A 17,580-nucleotide genomic window follows, 5' to 3' on the forward strand; every position below is an offset into this window, starting at 1 on the left:
ACAATTCACCATAGCTAAGATCTGGAAACAGCCTAAGTGCCCATCTGTAGATGAATGGATTAGAAAACTGTGGTACATCTACACGATGGAATACTATGCTGCTGTAAAAAAGAAGGAATTCTTACCATTTGCAACAGCATGGATGGAACTGGAGAGCATTATGCTAAGTGAAATAAGCCAGTCAATGAAAGAAAAATACCATATGATCTCACTCATTTATGGATAATAAAGACCATTATAAACTTTTGAACAAAAATAGATATAGAGGCAGAGCAGAATTGAACAGACTGTCAAACTACAGCGGGAAGGCCGGGGAGGGTTGAGGGGCGGGGCGGGGGGGGTAAGAGATTAACCAAAGGACTTGTATGCATGCATATAAGCATAACCAATGGACATAAGACACTGGGGGGTAGTGGAGGCTGGGGGAATGTCAAGGGGGAAAAAAAAGACATATGTAATACTCTTTGTAATACTTTAAGCAATAAAACAAAATTTTTAAAAAAAGATTACTCTTAAGTGGATTTAAGAGAAAAAGTAAAAAAAAAAAAAAAATCAAGCTTGTGGTTTACAGGTGGGTACACGCAACGATGGCAGCAGAAGCCCCGCCAGCTTCCAGAGAGAAGGGACTAAATGAAGGAAGGCTGCCAGGCCTGGACATCTGTGGGAGGAAAGGGACTGGTGGAGCTGTGCAGCTGCAAACATGTTCTAATTTAAGGAAAGGGAAGAGTGACTGGAAGGCAGTTCAAAGGCCAGCTGGCAGCTGCTGTCACGGGCTGGGAGGCACAGGCACGGGGATGGGCCAGTGCCTTTGGGGTACCTCCTTGGTCCTGAGTGAGCAATGCCACCACTCAGGACAGAGCAAGGGGCCTATGAGGGTTTTCCTCAAGTCTTACCATCGAATGAAGTCTGTTGGCCCTGTTAGGTTTGACTTGCTTGGGACCTAGGCCCTTTCCTTCTGCTTTCTCCCTTCCGAAGTAGAACTGTCTACCCTCCATCTGTCCCACCTGAAAGCAGGGTAGTCTGGTTCGACAGGTTCACAGATGAAAAGGACTTTTGCTCCAGCATGAACCATACACCAAGTCTAACCAATAATTGATTTGAATGAGTTAGATGGTTTTGAGTTGTTTAGATGAATATTGGCCTTCGTGTGGATGCTGGAATTATTGACTGGTATATGGTGGGATGGGGTGAATGTATTTTGCATGTGAGAATAGAATTTTTAGGGGCCACAGAACTGACTGCAATGGATTTGCCTTTCCATCAAATGAGAGATTTTGAAGTCCTAACCTCTGGTACCTTGGAATGTGACCTTATTTGGAAACAGGGTTTTTCGACGTAAGCAAGTTAAAATGAGGTCATCAGGGTGTGCCCTAATCCAATATGACTCTGGTGTCCTTATAAAGATGGGACACACGCACAGAGGGGTAGACACAAAGAGGGGGGACACCATGCGAAGACAGAAGGCAGAGAATGCAGCTGTCAGCACGAGCCACAGACAATCTGGGGCCACCGAGAGCTGGAAGGCGTGGAGACTTCCCTGCGCGTTCACAGGAACATGGCCCTGCGGACACCTTGATTTTGAACTTCTAGCCTCCAAAGTGACAAATTTGATGTTATAAGCTACTAGCCCAACTGTGGTACTTTGTTACATAACCCCCATTGTTGAACAGAACCTCAATTTGGGGCTTTTATAGCTATACTAGAGGCCCGGGGCATGGACTTGTGCACTGGTGGGGTCCCTTGGCCTGGCTTGCGGGGATCGGGCCAAAACCGGCTCTCTGACATCCCCCGAGGGGTCCCAGATTGTGAGAGGGTGCAGGCCAGGCCGAGGGACCCCACCAGTTCATGAATCAATGCACTGGGCCTCTAGCATGCATATAAGATCTTTGGTTAATCTCTTCCTGCCTTCCCCTCTCCCCCCTTCCCTCTGAGATCCATCAGTCTGTTCCATGTTTCCATGCCTGTGGTTTCTGCTCCTGCGTTGAGCATCTGCCCCCGGTGGTCAGTGCGTGTCATAGATACCGGCCAGCCAGTCGCTTAGGCTTTTATATATATTAGCTATATCTTAAGCACAGTTGCAATCATTGCCACAGAATTCATGGATACAGAATTGCTGGGTCAGAAAATATACAAGATTCTGAGGCTTTTGTCTTGTATTGCTAAGTTGCCCTCTATATGAAAGTATTAATTTAAATGATCTCTTGGTAACAGAAGATTTAATTTTGGGTGGTGGGCACACGGTGTAATATACAGATCTTGTAACATAGAAACCCACACCTAAAACCTAAATGTTTATGTTGACCAATGTCACCCCATCAATTTAGTAAATAAATATAAAAAGAATAATTTAAATGATCTCCAATACTGTGGGAACACCCATTCCTTACATTTTGACTAAGTAGGCTTTGTTCATGCTATTTTTCAAAAGTGTACCTTGTTTTTAAAAGAGCAGTTCAGCTGAGTGCTGAAGAGCCCTTATAACAAGCCCTTAGACCAGGGGTGGGCAAACTTTTTGACTCGAGGGCCACAATGGGTTTTTAAACTGGACCGGAGGGCCGGAACAAAAGCATGGATGGAGTGTTTGTGTGAACTAATATAAATTCAAAGTAAACATCATTACATAAAAGGGTACAGTCTTTTTTTTTTTTTAGTTTTATTCATTTCAAACGGGCCGTAGTTTGCCCACGGCTGCCTTAGACCCTACACTGTTGCTTGGCTGTGAAGTTATGCCCAAGACCTGTGAGTTTCAAAGGCAGTGTTTATGCTATGCTTCATCACTGTTAATTTCTGACTTGGGTAATCAAAGTGTCCAGAAAAAGATATGCCAGAGCCTGGTGGGTAGGACTTCACAGATGTATATCCTGGCAAGATTTAGTTGCAATGTTTCTAGGTTAGTCTGTGCTTGGTCTCCTAGAAAGTGATCAACTCAGGCAAAGAAGGAATAAGAGGGAACACACTGCATCCAAGAACAGATTTGGACAAACCAATCACAGTGGAAATAAATATTAGCTTTATTAACACTCAGAGTGCCATTCATTTATATTCCATAACCCAGGTTACTTAGAGTAATCCTTTGCACCACAATCTTTCAAATGAATTAACATGTTAAAAAAAAAAAAAGCAATTTCATTGTGCTAATTATTGCAGCCTTCATGCATGATACATCTAAAAAAAAAAATGTGTGCCAACAATATACAAATTTCCATATAAACAAAGTCACTGATCACTAACAAAATATAAACATGGTTTCTTTCACATTAGATTTTTAAAAAGCTATTTATCAGCAAGAAAAACAAATACATAAAAACTCTGAAATTTTATACATTTTTACAAGCACAACTTTCAATGAACAACACAAAGTCAAAATATGCATGAAATGTGGCACATACCACGCTGTATCTGGCTTCTGGGAGGTTATAATCATACTGGCTCTTGTAACATAATAAGCTTAGTGACATTCAGCTTCAACAGTGGACTGTATTCCTAGCACAAGTAATTTTACATGGTACCGCATATTAAAAACAAGGATTTCCTTAAGTACAGTAACATTGTCAGATTGGAACTTTAATTTCCAATTCTTTTTCTGCCAGTTACTTAGCATACAGAGTACAGTACAAAGACATTCAATGTATGTTTGGACATTTCTAGACCAATTTATAGTAAATTGCAGAGAATCATAAATGAGGTCTGACCTTGCCCAGTGAGGAAAAAACCTAACTGTTAACATCTTTAGGGTAGGATAAAGGAAACAGTCAACAACAGTAGGACCAGCCAAGAGAGCCTGGAGACAGAAAAGTCTCCGCATCTTTTCAAGACGAGTTAGTTCTCAGTTTTTTCATAGCTCTGAGGACTCAAAGGCCATTTTAGTGGGCAGTGTGTTTTTGCTACTGCTTATGATCTCCTTTTTCCTCTGAATTTGCACTTCAGAGAATTCTCAAAAGAGAACCGACGCTCTCCCTCCCAGGAGTACTTTAACGTACATCTAAGCAAACTTGTGTCTAATTCTGGAAATACAAACGTGTTGTGAATGGTTAAAAACAAAATTTTAAAAATATTTTAGATCAGCCAGCTGAAAATATATTCATATAGTAAATAATCTCTCAGAAAGTTTTTACATATATTTAATTCTAACTAAACAGTACCCTTATAAAAAACAAGTTCATAAAAATGTAGAAACAAATGAAAACAAGAAATTACTGGAATATATAAATGTGCCTACAGACAGACAGACAGACATACATCTCCACACACAACATCCCCTGATACATGGAGTTGCAAGCATACTTTCAACTTAGTCATGGATTTTAAGATACATATAAAATCAGAAAGTGAGTTGAACTCCTGAGTTCTTCGACAAAGAGAGAACCAAGATGAGCATACGCTGTAAAAGCAGTAAGGTCCGTGTAAGTCTGTGACAGCAGTGCAGTTACTGATGGCCACATGTTGAAAGAAGTTAAAACAGAGACACAGACAGTAGTTCAATGCACACATTCATGATGCTCATACACACATCAACAATTATTGGTCAAAGCAGTACATCAGTGTACAAATTAAAAACTTCCAAAAATGTGCAAAGTCAACCTTGATAGGAAAAAAACATTATTATTTGTACATTATTATAAACTGCCCAGCATTCAACTGAGATTAAAATTTTTTACAGAGAGAAACTAATAGGTTAAATACAAAGAATTTAATGGCTACATTAAAAAATGTACATTAGGCCAAAAGGTAAATTACAAATTGATAATCATAGTTTGTAACAAAGTTTATTCTCAAACTTATCCAAGTTTACTTTTATTTATGATGATATTTGAATAAAAAGAACCATGTGAAATGTAAGAGATGTCAGACATTAAAAGTATTCTTGGTATTAACTATTTTATAATATTTCTGAATGCAGAGTAGCAAATTTTAAAACCAACAGCAATAGAAAAAATGTAAACCTTTTACTAATTAACATTGTATTAAAAACAATCATGTTTTTAAAGAAGCATTCTTACCCTTAGACACGGTGCTTTTGCTTGAATAGGGTATATTGCAAGGTTTGGCCCACTTTCCCACTTCCTTTCGCCCATAAGCCTTTTCATCTCAGTGTTTCCGTTAGTCCTCCCTTCTTATTCCAGGTGGGGGGAAAAGTCTTTGGAAAAATTAGAATATGTCAAATGCCTTTTGAAGTCTAAGTATCTACTAGAGTTTAAGATGTAATTTTGTTACTTATCTCTCTCCTCTAAGTAATGCTAATGCTAAAACCACTAGTTACATATGCTTTTAAAATTTTAATTCTAAAAAAATAAATGAACATAAAAGTGCGTTCAGTACAATCACAAACTTTACTGTTCTCAACTGTCATTAAAGGACTCAGATATCCTTATTTGTGGACAAATGCTGCATGCCAACTGGAATGCAGACTCTTTTTATGTTCCAAAGTGTCTATGGCACAAAGCAGACATCGGACTGTAATTTGCATTTCTTCACAGCTTTCCTAATATGTCTCCCAAGTCAATCGTAAGTTCCTAAATGTTAAGACACTAAAAGAAAGTACACTTCCAACCTCAGGCATCGCTAGTCAACGTACCTATGGCCAGCTGATGTTAAGGAGCTCGGCAGGTGTACAGGCTCAGGTCTGCAGTGCCTGTAGTTCCGTAATAGCTGAAGTAAATTCTGCTGCCTAAGTGCAAACACTGAGCGCCTCTTCTTTTACCTGACGGAGATGCAGATTCTACTAGTATCTACTTTATCATTTTTATCCCATTAGCTTACAGGTGGGCAGAAGTAACGGTGCTAGTCAGTTTGGCAATGTGTGCAGGGAATATAAAAGCTTTGGTTTAAAGTGATTCTGATATTGCAGATTGTGAATGCAAACAAGAGTAATCAGGCATAGGGAATAACAGGACTCACTAATTTAATGCCTTTGCTGTTTTATCAAACATATATTACTGTCAATTAAAATGCAGAATTATGAAAAACATGTAGAACTACATGAAAGACTGGGTGCAGGCAACAGGTAAGATTCTACTCTTTTCTCTAGCTGACTCCTCCCTGTACTCTGACATGACTCATGTCCACTCTCGCTATCACTGAGAGGAGTCTCCAGACTCTCCTGAGAGTGCATGAGGCGAGCGTGGGCACTGCTGGCTCTGACCTTCCTTCGCCTGCCGTGGCATCCTGCTCAGATGGGCAAGGGCAAGCACAGCGGAGACCCTGTGAAGCAGGGCCAGTGGCTCCACAGCATGCGCTCCCTAGCCAACCAGGAGGAGGTGTAAGAGAATTTCCTTTCGAATGTTTCATAAACTAAGGAAGCTGGTTTTGATAATGTCTGGCAGAATTTCTATCCCAAAGAGTTCATGAAGAACTATGCAAAATCAATTACTTTCTATTTAAGGGTTAAGTATAAGCTATTATACACACATACGAATTAATTTTAATCTACTTTTAGCAACCAAGAGCTTGGCAATTTACAATAAATACCTGTATTAAATAATCATTTGTACTAGTTACTTGTGGAGAATGCTGGTATTCCTACCCAAGGATAATTATTCATCCATCATCAGTAGGTCATACACATTTGAGTTGTTCCTCCAAGAACAGAAACTAATCTAACTGAACATTCATACCTTTCCTCTCTTTCCATCCCTGCTCCACTACACACACATATACAGACACACAGACACACAGACACACAGACACACAGACACACAGACACACACACACACACACACACACTTCACAGAAATGTAAGTTAGAGTTTTCATTACAATGTTAGATTAGAAATTTGCTATCCCTGGATTTCTTGCTCATTGCCCTACGTCTCATTGCCTGAACATTTGTAAACCATTTAAACAACCTCGTTAGGGCAAAAACAACCATTCTACCTCTGCTATGATCATCACAACTGAACCATGATATACAAAGACTCTGGACAGTGTCCATCTGACTGAAAATCAAGCGCCCACCGGAAGACACCTTCCCGCCTGCCTTTAGAAGGAGGACACTCTCTCCTATCTCAGCAGTCCACGTGTCGCGGAGACTGTGCTGTGTCTGTGCAGATTAATGCTGATGTTTGTCTTCTAACATTAAAAAGAAGAGGTAGAAAAGGGTAGGAGGAGGAAGCAGGAAGTAAGAAATATTTAAGGGCTAATACACAGTCTAAGGCCAAATCAATTCTTGAAACTACTGATTTTGGAAAAAAACTTCATTTTGGTGGGTAACATGAATTATTCATATAAAATAAAATTAAGGCATACAGAGAAAAAGGCACTACCAAAAATGAACAGTTAAATTGCTTTTCATTAACATTTAACCGATCTTAAAATTCAAATAAATATGAACATTACATTCGTAACAAAGGTCAAACCCAATATAAAACAGGAAGGTTTTAAGAAATTGTTTGGATTTTAGTATAAATAACACTGTTGACAGAATTCAATTCCTATAACATTTCTAGACAATTTAGACCAAAATAAAGTTGTTTTTTTCTTTAAAAGAAACAGAAGGAAAAAGCACTATTTATGGGATAAATGCCCTTTTGGACGGAACTGTCTGAGCAGAGGCTGGGTTGTGGGAGGGAGTCCTGAGAGAGAGCGGCTGCTGAAGAACGGAGGTCCCTCTAATTTGGAGCTACTTTTAATTCATGTTGTTAATGACATTTTGGTTTGTAACAGCCAATAATTACCCAAAATTGCTATTTCCTTACATCACAAGAAACGGTAAGACTTTAAAACATCATTGCTAAGCTCTCAGAGTAAGGGTACTGTTTGCCCATGTCTCCTCCTAGGCTGGGATCTCCTTAAGGGTAAGTGAATTAGTACTGACACAGTAGCCACAATTACTGAGTGAGCAAATAAAAAAAGATTCACCTTATTTAAAAAAAACTGATAGATTACTATACTTGACTGACACCAGATGATTTTATATCCAAGCTATTGGTCCCTAGACCCCAAATGAAACCCCTGTCTCAGAACGCTGCCATGGGCCAAGGAGTTGGCATGTGGCAAACATCTTGGCTTTTGAGCCCAAGCGTGGTCGTCCCTATAAACTATTCAGATTTGATTTTCTTAATGACTTCACATATCTTATCTCAACTCCATCTCAGAAATACTAGAGATCAGACCTGACACATGTAAGAGGTAAAGTAGCAGAAAGCTGCTCTAAACAAATAATTTTTCTTTTTAACATAGTTTCTAAAGAATAAGATAGAATCTCAAGTGAAAGCCAATTCAATTTACTCTAAAATAAGCTTTAATTTTTTTGTAGCTCATTCAACCTGTGCGTTTCAATTTCATATAAATATGGGAGGTTGACGATGCCTCTGAAAACTTTCTAAGGCAACAGTCTTTAACCATTTTTTCAAGTTAGAAACATGTTTTGTAAATGAGGAAAATGGAAAAAATGTTAAAATATTCATACAGAAAAGTTCAAATACATTTGAAAGAATTACTAACCATTACTAAATTTCCATTAGTCATTCTATTTTTCAACCCTTTTACTCAATGCATTTTGTTTGCGATGTAAAATCTTCTACTTGGCCAAAACCTAGGTCCTGCCATTGTGACTCCCGCAAGGCCCAAGTGGAAAGACACTTCCTGAAAAGCACGGTCAGACTGCCCGGGGACCTCTCCAGCACCAGAGTCCGCCACAGCCTGAGCGCGGCATCGTGAAGGCACAGTCAGCAGTCTGACCCTTTCCAGCCTCAGCAAAGCAGCACTACCTAGAGAAGAATGAGTTGTGCAGCTAAAAAACAAAACACATTTAGAGTCATCTTAAAAAGTTCAGATTTCATTTGTTGATCCATACCATTATTAGAAAAAAAAGGGGGTGGAGTGTTATATCTAATTGCCCCTGATAAAGGTGGTTTATTTCAAAAATTTCTTTTTAAAATTTACTTTTGCTCTTCCCTACGTCATCCCACTTCAAGCTTTTTTGTTCTAGTAGCTTTTATATATATTAACTTTTCTTGTGGTTTTGGTACCTTTACAACTTATTTAAAATAAATTCACATCACATTTTATATAATAACTCTGTAAACTATTAGTCTATTTTTAAGTCTTTACATAAAGAACAGTACTCTCCCATAGCTAATAATATTTTTCCTATAAAACAAAGGTCTTCTGCAGCAGTGTTAAAGTAGCAGTTTCTTTCAGGTGATTTGTTTTCTATGCATTTAAAAGTAAAAGGGAGACTGAAGAAAGCAAACAATTTTGCTTTGGGTGTCAGAGTCTCCCAGGATCTCTCTCTAAAGAGTGTCGGTCTCAGATTCTGCACCCCTGGTTACCCCGACAGACCGAGTCAGAAGGAAATCACAGCCACAAAGACAAAGAACAAAGGAAAAGCCCCTTGGCCCAGACAGCGTGGTCTCGCTCCAGCATAAGGGGTGCCTTCACCCGTGAGAAGATGAGAAGCGGGACAGCTCCTTGTCCTTGGGGACGGCTCCCAGCACAGGGCGCCGCTGGCCTCCGGGGAGACCACTGACTCATGTTCTTCCTGGCGAGCCGCTTCCGTGGATTACAGGGTACGAGAATCTCGGTGTTTTGACTTCTTCTCAGACTAGCTAATAGAACTTCAAATTTCCTACAGGGAATGACAGATAGGACCTGATACAGTAAACCACAATCTAATGAACTTCAGAAACAGCTGAGTCCCTAAAGATCCTACTTTTTAGCAGAAAATGAAGTATCTGCATCCCCGATGAATCCCATAAAAGGCGTCACATATAGGGCCTCCAGGAAGACTACTACTTTCTAGATCTTTAAACATAACGCACGTCGCACTTGCTTTAATAAACTGGGAACTATTGCAAGTGGCCACATCACTGATAGCATTCATATTTTTCAGTAGCTCCAGTCCATCAGGGATCATGGCTTCTCCTAGGTGTCTCCTTCCATTCAAAGTCCTTGCTCTTAGTGGATACATTGTACTAGAAATACCTGGCGGTTTTAACTTTCCTATAAAGTAGTTAAACCTTGTTTTGATATGCTTTGCTTTTCCCACGACTCTAAGCTGAGTTGAGGAAAGAATGTACGCAGACAGCGGAGTTCAATGAGCTCTGTGTTTGAAGCCATTCCTTCTCTAGCAGGGAGTTCCTGCTTTGGGTGCGATGTGCAGCTGGGAAGGAATGGGCTGCTACTGGTGTTGAGGTCATTCACCCTGACTTGAAGCAGTGGTATTTGCTCTTGTAAAACACTCTCTATGCATCCTATCACCTTCTCTCTGAAATTACTGTTTGCAAGGAACCTCTCTGTAAATGGCTGCCAGCAGTCTGTAACGGGCTGGTCTTTACCACAGGGCTCCTGAACTTTGGCACTTTGGACATTTTGAGCAGGATGGTTCTGTCGGGAGCAGGTGTGGTCCTTATAGACTGTGGTTTGTTTAGCAGCATCCCTGGCCTCAACTCACTAGATGCCACCGGCATCCTCCTAAGCTGTGAAGCCAAAGCTGTCTCCAGGCCTTGCAGGTGCCAAGAGAAACAGCCCTGCCCCTGGAGAGCCACTATCTTACTATGTTTGAGGTGGCTCAGTATTCTGTGATCCCAAGAACAAGGGTTCATCTCCCAACACTAGCTTCATGGAAACTCCAGGTGAAACTCTTAGTTCCTAAGAAATGTTACCCTATGGGGAATCAGGAGCTAGAAATAGGAAGATAGAATATCTATTCAATTATTTTGATTATTTCTTCTTTCTCTTAATTTTGGGACTTTTTCCCTCAGGTAAAGATCACACTTTAAAATACACTAAACAACACATACTTCTGCTTCTCATTACTTCTCTTGATTGGCAAACGTGGTCTCTTCTACTGTGCACTCATTAATTAAAGCAATCTCCTTTTGTCCTTTAATTTGGATTTGCTCATTGACTTCCATATCTGTTTTAAAATAAAATAGTATCTTTTTAAAAAAACAAACAAACCAGAAAACTATCCCACAAGGTTTTTAGATCCCAGTAACATGGATCTTCTATAGTGTATTTGCTTATTATACTGGTTAGGATTAACAAATAAACATAGTTCTTAGAGATTCATATTTTCTATCATGGTTCCTACTGAGCAAGAAGCTTGGTATACAGAGGTTAGGATCTAAAGAATACAGATATAAGGAGGAACCTATATTCTTTAAGTTGAGTACCCACTCTAGACTCAAGTTTAGGGCTCAAACCCACAAATGAGGATCTATTTTAAGTACTGTCATTAAAAACTACAAAGCAGATATCATTTTCTTCTCCTTGTTTCCATGTCTCTCTATCACCACCGATTTGCCGGTAGCTCAGAGAAAGACCCTCTAGTCCCAGGTAGTCCAAATGATCTGTTTGTACTAGAAAGAGTAACCACGTACTAAAGTGCTTTATATGTCTGAACCACATCAGTACACTATAAAAATTTTAAAAAAAAGTTTCAAGTTCTTGTAAGGGAAAAAACGATTAAATATAAAAATTTAGGTTACTATTATTAAACAAATTTAACCAAGAATCAAGAGAAACACTTTCCCTCTTGTCTTTTTCTCCCATCTCTCTTTTTTATAAAAAAGAAAAGTGCAGTCAGAGAGGAGGTGCAGGCAGATGGGCGCCGGGGCAGGGGGGGCTGGCTGCTAGTGACAGTGCACAAACAGGTGCCTCAGCAGCTCCTCCGCCGACGGCCTCAGCTTGGCCTCCGTGAAGATGCGCTGGAGGAAATCCCGGGTGTAGTCGGAGACGTGAGGGGGCAGCTTGGGGTTTGTGGGCTGAGTGGCGATTTTAAAGATGGCAGCCATTGCTTCGTATTCCGCCCACGGAGGCTTTTCAGTTAGCATTTCTACCACAGTACAGCCCACACTCCTGAAAAGGAATTTAAAAGTTACATTTACACAAACAAGATCATCATAAAGAAGGATAGTTACTACAAAATGAGAAACAGGAGTGAAGTCAATATACATTAAGTGTGATTGATTTCAAGTTTAGTTTCATTAAAAGGTTGTAACACTACATAACATAGTTGAAAGATAAAAATCAGTGAAAAGAAACCACAATTTAAGGACTGACTCAAATGGTTAAGCACAAAGTATTACTTTAAGAATAGCTGAATTATAAGAGACGAACAGTAAAAATTGATTACTTCTAAGTTCTTAGGGAAATGAAATATAGTTTTCTAGTGCTGAAGATGCTTAAGATAAAACCCTTCGTCAAGAATGGAAGTCATTGATTAAGCTTCAATGAGGCATAATTAAAATATTCACCCTTGCAATCCTGACATCCTATTTCAAAAGCATGAAAGACCCCTGACACCTGGCCAGGCATTCGTCGCCGCGGAGACAGGCCGCGGGCCAGCCCGCACAGACCTACCAGATGTCCGCTTTGCGGCCGTAGCCTTCCCCGCTGATCACCTCGGGGCTCATCCAGTAGGGCGTGCCCGTGACAGACTTCATTCCTGTCCCCGAAAGGCAGATTGTTTGAAGCCGTTTGCTGGCCCCGAAATCTCCTAGCTTGACGTTGCCTGTTGAATCTCGCAGGATATTTGCACCTAAAAATAAGAAACACCCTCCTTGCACTCTTCCTGTCGGCAGTCTGGAGCGTATAAAAGGACAACAGCAGAGAAGTAAACGGAGCAGGCTCTTCAGTCTGTCTCCGAGCTGCCGCTCACACCCCAGTCAGGACAGTGCCCACGAAGGGCTCACCCACACACTGAAGACTGAGAACCAGGGAGTGCGTGAAGGCCAGGGAGGGTGGAGGAGGGGCAGCACAGCAGGCTCTGGGCCCAGTGTGTCTGTCCTAAAGCAAGAGGCTGCGGCTAAAGCTCATTTCCCTGAGGAGGGATGTCCCGGGGGGCCCTCATCATCAAAACTTCTAGCACTTTCCTCTCCTGCTCTAACTTAGTATTAGTTATTTTATATTTTATAGTTTCTCTAAATATTGGGTTTTGCTTTATATTGATGTTTCTTCTCAGTATCTACATATTTAAAATCTCTCCTATGCAAGCTTCCAGCTTTGTTTTTAAATTCCATTTACTTTTATAATAAACTTATTATAAACTGACTTTGATTGCCTAGCCTGAGGTGGTTGAATTCTGTACGGTGAAGTGCCCCTCTCCCTCGCCACGCTGTCCCGAGAGGCTGGCACACGGCCCATGAGGGAGTCGGCTGCGCTCCAGGCGGAGCGGAGACAGAATTACTGGGAATCACTCCGCATAGGAGCCGGTCTCCTCTCCCATCGGCTTCTTCGCCCATTTGTTTGCATCACTATGAACACAAGGATATTTATCTTATACTTTGGGTTATAACTAATGTGCCTCTTTCGCTGCTCACATTGTTCCAGCTTTGGCCAGTGGGAACTCCTCTCGGCTCCTGTGTCCCTTTGTCATAACCCCATCACTGTGTTCCTGCTTTGGGTTTGGGGTTGTTTCTTAGCATCTTCTTACTTTCGGGCACTATTAGATGCTCAAGGCCTAGAATCAGCCCTCTCTCCAAAGAGCCCCAGTTACTTTTATTTACTTATTTAATTTATTTTTATTGTTTCAAAGAGGAAGGGAGAGGGAGAGAGAAAAACATCAATGACGACAGAATCATCGATCAGGTGCCTCCTGCTCACCCCACCCTGGGGATCGAGCTCACAATCCGGGCATGTACCCTAAGCGGGAATCTAACTGTGACTTCCTGGTTCATAGGTCAATGCTCAACCATTGAGCCACACCGACTGGGCCCTAGTTACTTTCAATGGTATCAGAAACCAAGATCCAGGGGCTAGGTTCATTTATTTGTCATTCTCTATTTTCCCCTTTATTTATCATTTTAAAACTCAATCTTTTCTTCTGGAATTATAAGTCTTGTTTCTGTCTTATGTAAATTATTTCTATTCTCATTTTTAGCTTTACCTATAAACTACCAGTTTTTAAATAAGCAATGTATTTTGACTTATCCAATTTTGAAACTGTTATTTTTAAAAAATATTGTTATTGATTTTGAATGAGAGGCAGGGAGAGGGAGAAAGAAAAACATCGATGTGAGAGCAGAACACGGATTGGCTGCCTCCAGCATGCCCTCCGAGCCTGCAACCCGGGCATGTGCCCTGACCAGGAATTGAACCAGCGACCCTTTGGTGCACTGGGCAACAATCAACTGAGCCTCAGTGGCCAGGGCTGCTTTGTTCTTTTTAAGTCTCCTATAACCATAACCACATATTTTTTTAAGTGGGGGGAAATGATGAAAGGTCTTTTAAATATTTTCTTTTTATTGATTTTAGAGAGAGGAGAGAGGGAGAGAGAAACATCGATCAGTTGGAGGTCCACTGATCCCCACAGGACAGGCTGAGGGACCCCACTGGTGCACCAATCTGTGCACCAGGCCTCTAGTATTTTATATTTTTAAAAATCCTTTTCTTCTTCTTCTTCTTTTTTTAATGGCCTCTAAGGAGAGTGAGTAGTGGAGAAAAGCTACATTATAGACGGGAGAGAATGCATACTGTCCAGTCCCACTGTGAACTTCCGTACTTGTCTCTGTTCTCCCAGGAAACCCCAGCCTGGTGGTGGTGGCTCTCCGAAGCTCTGCCAGTACCAGATGCCCTCCCAGTGAGCCACAGGCCTGAGGGAGGCACACACCAGCAGTCCGGCAGAACAGCACTGTCTACCCTGTTCAACATCTCCCTGTTCATCACGCAAAAAGGACTCTGTCAAAAAAAAAAAAAAAGCCACTGTCTCTAAAATATTTAGCCAGGGAAGGGCAAAAACAAGCCAGATTCTACTGGCCACAGCAGGGAGGCTCAGTCCCAGGCATACCCCAGACAGGCAGAGCTAACTACAGGGAGGAATCACCACTGTGGCATCAATGCCCATCCATACGAAGGGCTGAATGAAAAATGTGTAACCAGGTTCCAAATATAGACTCCTACGTTTTCACTTTACTTTGGATACCTTAAAAGCAAACTATGAAGGAGATTTTTCAAACAAATATAAAAGCAAGTAGAATAGAGAAACCAAGATGGCGACATAGGTAAAGACTGGAGTTTGCTGCCTCGCACAACCACTTCAAAAATACAACTAAAAGATGGAACGGACATCATCCAGAACCACAGGAAGGCTGCCTGAGTGGACATTCTACAACTAGAAGGAAAGAGAAAAGCACACCGAGACTCAGAGGAGGCGCAGTGCTGAAGTAAAATACTAAGGTGCGGAGGTGCATGCGGAGAGGGCTGGCGGCTGAGGGCACAGTTGTCGTTTTCAATCGAGAGGGAGTCTCAGGCTCTGAGCTCCAGTTCTGGGCGAGTCTCTAGGGACCCAGACTCATACGGGAGAAGTGGGACTGTCTGGCATCAGTCGGAACTCGAGGGCAGCTTTCTCTTGGAGGGGCTTGCAGCCTGTTGATCCCGTGGGACCCACCCTGCCCAAGCCCTGCAGGGAGGCTTTTGCTGGACAGCCTCAGGCAAAGGCTAGATTAGCACCTCCCTAGAGATCCAGGAGCCAGGAACCCAGAGGACAGAGTGGGACCATCCAGTTTGCAGCTCCGTGGAACTATAAAGTACACACTCAGGGGGGAGACTCAGTGAGCACCAAAGCCCCATTGAAGCAAGTCTTGCCCCGGAGGGGTGTCTCCAGCACAGAAGTTCTCCCACTACAGACACAGCTGATTCTCACAGCCAATTGGCCTGGAGGTCAATTCCTCCCAGTGATACCTACAACAATCAAGGCTTAACTACAACAAGACTGTGCACAAAGCCCACAAGGGGGTGCACCAAGAGTGTCCTCCTCAGGTAATTGGGGAGGCTGAACCACTGGGCCCTAGAGGACACTGAAAGAAATAGACTTACAAGTCCAGGAAGTGCAGAGAACCCCAAACAAAAGGAATCCAAAGAGGACCACACCAAGACACATCAGAATTAAAATGCCAAGGGCAAAAGACAAAGAGAGAATCTTAAAAGCAGCAAGAGAAAGAAACTCAGTTACCTACAAGGGAGTACCCATAGGACTGTCAGCTGACTTCTCAACAGAAACTTTGCAGGCCAGAAGGGGGTGGCAAGAAATATTCAAAGTGATGAATGCCAAGAACCTACAACCAAGATTACTTTATCCAGCAAAGCTATCATTCAGAATTGAAGGTCAGATAAAGAGCTTCACAGATAAGAAAAAGCTAAAGGAGTTCATCACCACCAAACCAGTATTATATGAAATACTGAAAGGTATCCTTTAAGAAGAGGAAGAAGAAGAAGAAGGTAAAGATACAAATTATGAACAACAAATACACATCTATCAACAAGTGATCCTGAAAATCAAATGAATAGTCTGATGAACAGAATGAACTGGTGATTATAATAGAATCAGGGGCATAGAAAGGGAGTGGACTGACTATTCTTGGGGGGAAAAGGGGTGAGGGGGATGCGGGAAGAGACTGGACAAAAATCGTGCACCTATGGATGAGGACAGTGGGTGGGGTGTGAGGGAGGAGGGTAGGGTGGGAACTGGGTGGAGGGGAGTTATGGGGGGAAAAAAGAAGAACAACTGTAATAATCTGAACAATAAAGCTTTAATAAAAAAAAAAAAGAAGAAAAAAAAAAGCAGGTAGAATAGTATATGTATCCATGCCCCAGCCCCACCTATGCTGCCAGCCTCTCTCTCTTCCCTCCTCATATTATTTGAAACAAAGGCAAGACTTCATGATCGATAGTTCATTAGCTTTAAAAGATAATGGCTCTTATTACACCAAACAGGATGGACAATACCTCCTTAATAATGTTAAATATATACTCAGTGGTTTTTACATTTTTATAAAAAATGGAATCCAAATAAGGTCCATACATTGAGACTCAATGATTCATATTTTAAGCCTTTACTGATCTAAAGGTCTCTGTGATCTTTTCCATGGCACCTTAGGAGGAACCTGAATTGTCCGCCCGTGGCTTTCCTAGTGACTAGGTCTTTGGACTCCATCCCAAGGCATCCTATTGGCCATGTTCGTCTGCTGAAATGTATACTCTACAATTCTAATATTTGGTAGCTGAATCTAAAGGCTTGATCAGACTCAGATTATTATTATTACTTTTTGCAAAACTACTTCATAGATATGATGATGTAATCTAAAGATAGGAAGTATGTCATGCTCAACTGTCTCTGTTTTAGATGTCAGCACCTGTTAATCTTTAATGCTTATACCTATTAATTCATTAGTGGTTGTAAAATGGCACTATTCCATAATTCCTTCTTCATTTGTTAGTCAAAATATTGCTATAAAGACAAGTTCTCTTTCAACCACTATGTGGTCCTCAATGGTACAGTCAGTAAAAGAAAGGCAGAATAAAGGTTGCCTAGCAACAATGATCAATTCGTTTTTATCCTAGGTTTCATTAAAAAGTCATCAACTATCATTCTTTTTCTCTCACAGTTTAAAAATTTCTCACCATAAAGTTTGGGAAATATAGAAAAAGTAAAAACTGTGTCAAAGAAAACAACTATCACTCATCCTGCCATTTGGAAGTAACCACTGTCAATCATATGAACACTTTTCTTCTAGGCCATACTCTTACTTTACAGACGGTATTGCATCTCTAACTTACACCTTACTTTCCTCCTATCCCTGTATTTGTCCTATCAGGATTTTAAGTCAGCTTGCTTCCAGCCTCATCACTCCTGGTAAGG

General features: G+C 41.2%; 1 protein-coding gene across 6 annotated transcripts in view; it reads right to left on the minus strand.

Annotated features, from left to right (window-relative positions):
- Positions 1–2,987: 2,987 nt before the first annotated feature.
- MAP3K2 (mitogen-activated protein kinase kinase kinase 2) overlaps positions 2,988–17,580 on the minus strand; it is a 97,236-nt gene continuing 82,643 nt past the window's right edge. For 2 of the 6 annotated variants that reach the window (XM_059704774.1, XM_059704775.1), the window contains 2 exons: positions 12,306–12,483; positions 2,988–11,801 (listed from right to left, as the gene is read on the minus strand). In XM_059704774.1, coding sequence (XP_059560757.1) covers positions 11,576–11,801; positions 12,306–12,483 — 404 coding nt within the window. In that variant the 3' untranslated portion in view covers positions 2,988–11,575. The remainder of the gene's footprint in view (positions 11,802–12,305; positions 12,484–17,580) is intronic. The other 4 variants (XR_009453868.1, XR_009453867.1, XR_009453866.1 and 1 more) reach the window with 4 other exon arrangements.

This window comes from Myotis daubentonii, chromosome 7 (assembly GCF_963259705.1).
Source record: "Myotis daubentonii chromosome 7, mMyoDau2.1, whole genome shotgun sequence".
In the NCBI taxonomy this organism is placed as follows: Eukaryota; Metazoa; Chordata; class Mammalia; order Chiroptera; family Vespertilionidae; genus Myotis; species Myotis daubentonii.